The sequence below is a fragment of the Poecilia reticulata genome, linkage group LG21 (assembly GCF_000633615.1).
Source record: "Poecilia reticulata strain Guanapo linkage group LG21, Guppy_female_1.0+MT, whole genome shotgun sequence".
Taxonomy (NCBI): domain Eukaryota; kingdom Metazoa; phylum Chordata; class Actinopteri; order Cyprinodontiformes; family Poeciliidae; genus Poecilia; species Poecilia reticulata.
Window position 1 is genome coordinate 22,653,985 of NC_024351.1, and position 8,511 is coordinate 22,662,495.

The 8,511-nt window shown below is 38.0% G+C and overlaps 1 protein-coding gene across 1 annotated transcript; it reads left to right on the forward strand.

The window, feature by feature from the left end:
* Positions 1-755: 755 nt before the first annotated feature.
* rpf2 (ribosome production factor 2 homolog) lies at positions 756-6,240 on the forward strand. Its single transcript, XM_008398544.2, has 10 exons — positions 756-913; positions 1,596-1,728; positions 2,020-2,057; positions 2,710-2,749; positions 2,836-2,917; positions 3,062-3,138; positions 3,602-3,701; positions 3,782-3,884; positions 4,567-4,711; positions 5,835-6,240. Exons 1-10 carry the CDS (start codon positions 891-893, stop codon positions 6,009-6,011), a joined length of 918 nt encoding a protein of 305 aa, XP_008396766.1. The 5' UTR covers positions 756-890; the 3' UTR covers positions 6,012-6,240.
* The last annotated feature ends 2,271 nt before the right edge of the window (positions 6,241-8,511 follow it).

An 8,511-nucleotide genomic window follows, 5' to 3' on the forward strand; every position in this document is an offset into this window, starting at 1 on the left:
GTTTATCTAGCCCAAATAGTATTTTTAAGAGGGGCTAGCAGCGCACCACTGATCCAGTTTAGCCTAACGGTCATGTTTTTGGACTGACTTTTTCTTCTCTGTAGAAGCTACACCTGGTCAGTTTTGTTTGGCTGTGGTACCTTCCTGAAGGAAAGCGTTAGCTGAGATGATGCTGCCAACAACTAATCGTTCTCACAATCCTGCACAGTTTTACTTTTCATGGGCAGAAAGTAGTTCTAGAAAGTACTTCCCCACTCAGCCGTGGCAGATGACTGCTTGCACTGCACGAAGTTCTGGTTCTGCTGGAGGTTTCTTCCTGTTRAAGGGGAGTTTTTCTTCCTTGCTGTCGCCACAAGCATGCTTGGTATGACGAATTGCTGTAAAGACAACACAAGCGATTGTCTACTGTCAGTACATGCTGGTTCAGGAGGACTGAATGCTGCTAGCCTACTATTCAATGCAATCTGCTGGATTTCCTTAGAAAACTTAAAACTTAGAATGAATGCATTTGAATTAACTTTTTTTGTTCTCAGTGGCTTGAGATAAGGTGTTGTGAATTGCACTAAAGCTGGAAGACACCAGTGCTACCAACTGCGCGACTCCCAGCGTTTTAATGAGAAGGATCATATCGCCCTCTGATGGACAGAATGTGAATTGTTCACTCTTTTCTGATAAAACTCCTCTGATATCTTCTTAGTATAACTTTTGACAGAAGGATCTGAACTGCAGTGTCAGAGTTGTGACTGTGGGTGGCAGTAACACACAGTGATATTAACCAAACATGAGCAAAGAAGAATCTCTTCCTGTTGTCTTCCGGTGCGAAGCTTCACGTGGATATAAGAGCAGCACGAGCGCAACACTGCTGAACGACAGTAATAAACTCTAAAAAAATGACGCAGTTAGACGGAATAGTGTAAGTAAACTATGATAACTTTTTATAGGAAGCTGCTGGGTTTAAATGTCTATTTGTTCCACATTCATGCAACATTTACTTGAAAGAAAACTTACACTAACTTGCGTGCTCGCTAGTTAGCTAACTAACTCTTGCTGTATAAGGGACGGTTGTTTTCACAGTAACCACGATAATGGAATTTTAAGCCCACACTCATGAATGTTCTCTAATCTTTAAAGTCTGTAATTTCGAGCCCAAACTCGTACCGATATTACTAGTATTACTTAAGTAGTCACATGTACACGGGTATCTGGTGACTATCTGGCGACTTTCTGTCAAGATTGCTGTCATAATTAAAGTCTTGGCAAACGGTTTCCACAGTGACACAAGTTTTGTGTTTGTAACACATGTCAACACAAAGCCAGCAGTTAGCATAGAGAAACCCTTACTGACCAGCGTTAATCAGGCGTATATGGGCGTAACAATGCAACGTAACAGTTTCTAAAATAATTTTCTCAAACGTTTAGCTAACAGATTTCAAATAAATAACTTATTTAAATACAAAATGTCATGTTTTTAAACTCTTTTCCTAAGAGTAACTACACAGTTACGGATTTTAAATGTCTTAAAACACCACTGCCTCAGCTAACCGTGATGCAGCTCTGGTGATTTGTTACTTTTTGCCTTTTCTTGGTTTCCTCAGAAAACCGAAAACAAAGCGGTCAAAGCGGTTCTTGGAGAGCAGAGCGCCCAAACTAATTGAGGATGTGAAGAACACCATGATCATGAAAGGAGGAAACACCAGTCAGACCGTCACTACGGCCCTCAAAGACATAGTAAGTTGCTACTGATGAGGTTATTAAGAAACGCTGTGTTTTTTCTGCTTAGTTTCATATTATGTATAACTCGCTTCAAAACTAGATGGGGGGGAAACGTGCAAAGTTATGCCATTGCTTGTAGTGTTACCTCTACGTGGCTGACACATTTTTATTACAGGGAGAAAGAATAGTAAGCACATAAAGGTGGATCTCAGCATTTGTCTTTTTTATGCCAGATTAGTGAGCTGTGAAAAAAAAACTATTGACAAAATATTATGTAATCTCACAGAAGTGTTTTCTTTTTTGTAGTATTCCTTGAAGAAACCAAATGCTCTGCTGTATAAAAAGTAAGTGAACCTAAAAGCTTATTTGTGACAGATTCAACACATTTAGGAGTCTTAGTCAAATGTAGGCTGATTTTTTTTAATGCTTATTGAATCTAAGCCACATCTAATGTTGTTTTACCATGAATGACCTGAAACACGTGAAATCTGAATATTTGAATGGCTAGAATATCCCTTTGTACCAATCTGATGGTTGAAAAACAGAAATAAAAGATTAGAAGCAATAAATATCTCTGTTTATCTATATAATAATTTAGCAGCAAAGTGGATCCTTGAACTGAAAATGTTGTTTATTTTAGCTATGTATAGTTTTAGGTTAAAATCTGATTATCTAATCATAGACTCTGTAATTAACCTGATTAAAGTCCTGCAATTAATTTCAAGGCTAAAACATGTTATGTTTTTACAAGTTGAAAACTATCTGCTGATCCAGATTTTAGACTTTGACATTCCTGACATTCTTGAACAAATAAGGAAATGGAATCAAAAGTCACACAAACGCATTGTAAATATTTCTGCAGTTGGTAATGGTTTAAGTTAGTTAAATTTAGGGTTGATTTGTTGCACATTACGACAAATCAACCCTCTTATGACTTATTCAACAGGTATATACATATATATTCTGAATGGAGGTACTGTTGTGTGTTATTTCCAGAAAGAACATTACTCGGCCTTTTGAGGACTCCACATCCCTGGTAAGTCAGTGTCACGGTTATCTGACTTGCTTCTTTTACAGTTTGAGTTGCTGTATTCCCAGTGTTCCTTGCTGGTCCCTTTTCAGGAGTTTTTCTCCAAGAAATCAGACTGCTCTCTGTTTCTGTTTGGCTCCCACAACAAGAAACGACCCAACAACTTCATATTTGGTAAATCCTGATCATCTGCTACCTGGAGACTCTCCATGAGTCTGCAGCATGAAAGTAAAGCTGGCACCATTATTTGGTGTGTGAAATGTGTTTGTATTGACTGTGGGTGGTCCCTCATTTATTTATGTTTTTCATACTTTGCAGGTCGAATGTTTGATTTCCATGTCCTGGACATGTTTGAACTAGGAATTGAGAAGTTTATATCTCTGAGTCAGATCAAGGTAATGGTTTGGTTGGGTTTACCATACATTTTATCCCATGTTTAAATTAAAAAAAAAATAATTATTTGCATTTTCAAAATTGTATAAAAAGGCTTAAGTGGTTAATTGAAAAATATGCAGAATGTGCCAATTTCTTATTTTTATGTTATTAATTGATTACTAAAGTAATCATTAGTTGCAGCTCTAGTTGTGTTTTTCAATGTCTGTGACTGAAGTGTTATAAGTAAAATGTTTATGGAAAATGTCTGTAACGATAGAGTTCAGTAAAGCTTCGGTGAACCAGGGAAAACTGGTTCACCTTCTGCTGGGTCAAACATCCAGCTTCTTCTGCTAGAAACRCATACAACCTGGTAGAAATGGATTGTATTAATATGACAATATTTTTTCAGTTCTTGTCCTAAGATAACAGCTCCAGCCTGAGAAACAGATCCTAATAAAAACACCTTGTCTTTGTTGGTTCCAGACCAGCAAGTTTCCTGAAGGAACCAAACCCATGCTCATATTCGCCGGAGAAATTTTTGATACAGACAACAATTACAAACGACTAAAGAGCCTCCTCATAGGTATGCAGAGATCACTCAGAGGGACTGGAGCTCATTACTGCCATGCAGCTGCTCTGCTGACGTATTTGTTTGTCTGTCAGACTTCTTCAGAGGCCCCACTGTGCCTGCAGTGCGTCTGGCAGGTCTGGAGCACGTTCTGCACTTCACCGCCCTGGAAGGAAAAATCTATATGCGCAGTTACAGGCGAGTAAAGGACATGATCCTTAATCCCTTCAGATGCCACACCCTCTGTAGTGGACGTGACTCTTTTTCTGGGTTTAAACCATTTAAAAAACTTATGGAATTTGTAATTTACATTATGCTGCTTGCTAATTAGTTTCTTATTAACCAATGACAATGAAGTTCAGACTCTTAACAACAGAAAAAATTAACATGGGTATGAAACTACAGCAGGGAAGGTGTGATGTATCTCTTTTCAATCAAAAATATACATTTATGTTCATGGTAGACTATAAAATGATGTCAGTATTTGAAGTTATTTTGAAAATATTTTCTGACATTAAATTGTAGGATTATAAGTTAAGTGGTCATCCCAATGGACATCAGGAATTTGGATGCATTATCTAACATTTAATTATTTACTATAATCGCACAAAATAAAAAGTATCTAAGCATTTTGTGTCTAATTTGTGGTTTTAAAATGATCTTATTTTGTGTTTTTTCCTGCTTGAATTTATATTCTCATATTTGCTTGAACTGCTAATAAATGGAGACAAATCTGATATTAGCTGTTTGGATTTAAGAAATAAAGCAAGTGAAACAAGATTGAGATGTATATTGTGAGAAGTGAAGGAAGTTCAGTTTTTAGTAGTTTTTAGTATACCAGAGGCTCCGCAGTAACAGGCATGTCATTGTGGGGCTGCAGGTGTCTGTTGAAGAAGTCTGGGTGTCGCACGCCCAGGATTGAGCTGGAAGAGATCGGCCCATCGTTCAACTTTGTCATGAGAAGAACACACCTGGCGTCAGACGACCTGTACAAGCTAGCTAACAGGCAGCCCAAAGCCCTGAAGGTAAACCTGACCGCTTGCTGCTGCTGATGACAATATACAGCAGCATCTCAGTGGATTAAAGCATCAGAGAGCAGATGATCTATTAAAAAAAATATTGTAAACATAAGACTTGAGACCCAGTTTAGACTTTGGTTCTGAAGACTTGACTTTGTCTTGTGRTCTGAGACTCAAGTCTTCATTGTAGTTTTTATCTGGTGTGATGAAGAGTGACAGGAAGCTGGTATGTTAGCTGCAGACTGCAACAGCTGCACGTTTTACTCTGAATGTATTGATTATTAGTAATTGATGAATTATTGGACATTAATGACTCGTAACCATCTGTTCATGTTAGCTGTAGCTTCATAGTAATGATCACTTTGGGCAAATTGAACACTGTTTAATGACTACRAATCATTTCAGAACAAAATAATCTCTTGCTGCTAAGACAGCTGCAACATTCCAAGGACACTTCCTGCTAAAAATGCCAAAATAAAAGCACTTCCTGTTATGTTCACTCACAAGTTTAACATTTATTTATATACTTATTAMATTTTTGTCTTGTACATTATGTTGTAATTTTTACCTTAAATTTGAAAATCTTTACTGTTCAGATTAGTTTTAGATGTGGATGTAGGAAATGTCTCCCAGAATTTAGAAATTACAGGTCACTGTACGGTTGTCATGGTACTAATATTTCACACTTTGTGTCGATACAAGGAAAATTACTCGATGCTATTTTTGATACCGTGGCAAAATCTTTCAGAGGAACAGGATTCTTTCTTCTAATGATCAAAAAATATGATTAATTAAAATATAACTCCATTTAAACTTACTATATTGGGGCAAAGCCAATAATTAGGGAACAATCCAGTTGTAGTAATACATGATTTCAAAATTTTACTTCCCCATGTTACCACAACAGTAGACAAGAGTCAAGAGTAGACAAGAGCAGCCAAAGTACCTAATTCAGTACTAAGAACTAAACTGTTAAAATGTTTTTATGTGTAATGTCTGTAAATGTCCTCAAGATGGTGGTAGAGGGCACCTTACTATGCAGTGTAAAATGAAAACCTTGTCCATCTTGACAGTCCTGATGTTAAAACACCTGTTTTTGTTGTTGTTGTTGTTGTTTTTATTACTACAGCCAAAGAAGAAGAAGAACATTTCCCATGATGTTTTTGGAACCTCGTTTGGCCGGGTGCACATGCAGAAACAGGATCTGTCCAAGCTGAGAACGAGAAAGATGAAGGGCCTGAGGAAGAGGAAAGGGGAGGTGGTTGATGAAGATCAGGAACCTAAAGTGGCCAAAGTGGAGAGCTGAAGCCATGGAGATTTATTCRTGGACATCAGCTCATGTGTTGCGGTCAGGGCCTCCTGGCCTGTGAGCAGCCTCCAATCCACTGCAGACCCATATGTAGGTCCTTTTTCATGTGACTTTCAGGAAGTCAGACAACGTTCCAACATCTCCTAATTATCACATTGTAGAAACATTTCGGTCAGTTTTTTTTGTCTACATCATTTAAAAGGAAAAAATAAAATCTCAACTTTTAGGCTTTGTCATTTTATTTGGAACCCAATAGTTTCCAACCCATGCTCACTGCTCCTAAATGGACCGCCAAAGATTCCAGGTCAACTTTGAAGCACAATGGTGCAAATCTCAATCTAAAATAGTCTTAGTGTAATGAAGCTTTAAAAAATATTTTTAAGGATTTCTTGAGGTCTGAACAGTATTAAGTATTTAAGAGTTTGAAATGGTCAAATACTGTGTAGATTCATAAATATGAAATACCCCTTAAACTTAGTGTTAAGCCAAAAGCTTTCAATCAGATACRGAATTTTCTATCACCAGCTAATAATGGAGTTCAGCAACGTGATCCCCCTGCACACCACAAGAAGGCGCCTATTCGCCCCTTAATGGACACGCAGTAGTAAACTTCTTCAGAGCACAACTTCCATTATTTTAAAATGTGTCTTGTTTCTCCCCAGGTGTCTGGGCAGACAGCCATGTGACCCATTTCTGAAACYGCCATTTTGGTCAACAATAATTTTTCAATTGGAGAATATTATAGATTTKTTTTWWAAATGTTGATGATAAAATGGTCAAAGCACYATTGTATCAGCAGTTCAGATAAGTACGTTTGGAAAAGTTTTATATGGGGAATAAAAAAATGAAAGTATTTCTGCTAGCAACTATCAACAGTTAGACTAAAAATTAAATGCAGCTTCCTGAATAAATCAGGACAGTAAACAACAGTGTCCACTCACTGCAGATGGAACAGTCTGGAGGCTTTTCAAACTCATTTGCAACATGCATCAGCAGGAAATTAAGTTATGGTTTATCAATGATGACAAGTACTTTCAAATTAATCTGGAGGGTTTGCTTTTCAAACTGATTCTGACCTCTGATCCCTGGACAGATGGAAGCACGTTCCCTGTGTTCGGTTCTTTTTATGGAAAGGAAAATATTCTAAATCTGTTCCTAGCAAGTGTTCCAGATTAATGCTTCCTGTATATGTATGGACAGACTGAACTTAGAAAAAGGTAAGCAGTATGCACTAGTTATTTGTCTTGTAAGTAGTTTATAGATTTAACTCTTTTCCAGCCTCCCAGGAGATTTTCTTACAAGTTTATATTTTATTTRGCAATCACCAATTCAGACCAGATTCCCTTCTCCTGCTGGTGGAAAATCATCCCCTCAGAATGATGCTGCCAATACCACCATGTTCACAGTGGCATCAGTGTGTGCAGTGCAGCCATAAAGTTCAGTTTTGGTCTTATCTGCACCGTCCTCTACATCATGTGACCTGCATGACTTGAGGTGTTGTGAACTTCCGGTTTGATTCAAAAGGCAGATTTGTGGAGAGCCTGACTGATRCTGTACTATTTACTTAATWAATCATGTGTATTTTTTGCTTTGACTCGGATGTTCAACCATAACAGTAAAGTTCCAAACACTTACCCCAAATTGTGACTTTTTCTTTTAGTACATGGAGTCAACATTTAGTTCTTATATTGCAAAAARGAGAAAAGATTGGACAAAAGAAACAAAATTAACAAAAAAGTAAATAAATAMAAAATGGGCTAGCCTAGATCTTATGGCGGACCAAACTACTTCGACTTATTTTATTAACTTTTCACAGATGTCTGGTTGGCCTTGTTTCTAAATTGTTATTCGTTACTGTAAATTGTTTTTAGCTTACAAATTGAATTTCTAAAACTTCATATTGTTCAATGTTGTAACACAAATTACAGTGCTACAAAGACTCACAATATTTGTACAGAATTGCTGACAAAAATGTTCCTTGTATAACACTTTAGTCAGCAGATTCCAATCTTCAAAATATTAGCTTTCAGATTTGTTCTGTAAATGACTAATGCCGTAGTCATATATTCAATAAATTAGAATATGGATTYGGWTGAGGCCTGTTGGTCAGATCAAAAGTACTTTTTGAAAATAACCTTTCAGCAGGTATACTTTCATTTAAATGAAAGGTAATGGTGTTGGTGCCTGTCGCGGCGGCAACCCTCGAACACGTTGGTGGACACCTTCGGTGAGGGATGCTGTCAAGCTGAAGGAGTCCTCTCGGGCCCTTTTGGCCTGTGGGACTCCAGAAGCAGCTAATGGGTACCGGCGGGCGAAGCGGCATGTGGCTTGGGTGGTCGCTGAGGCAAAAACTCGGGCGTGGGAGGAGTTTGGAGAGGCCATTGAGAAAGACTTCCGTATGGTTTCGAGGCGATTCTGGTCCACCATCCGGCGTCTCAGGAGGGGGAAGCAGTGCAGCACCAACACTGTTTATAGTGGGGATGGTGTGCTGCTGACC

Coding starts and splice junctions, on each gene's coding strand:
- rpf2 (XM_008398544.2), top strand. CDS start 891: ATGACGCAGTTAGACGGAATAGT. Junction 3,885..4,566: donor ATCTATATGCGCAGTTACAG/GCGAGTAAAGGA, acceptor GTGGGGCTGCAG/GTGTCTGTTGAAGAAGTCTG. Junction 4,712..5,834: donor GGCAGCCCAAAGCCCTGAAG/GTAAACCTGACC, acceptor TTATTACTACAG/CCAAAGAAGAAGAAGAACAT.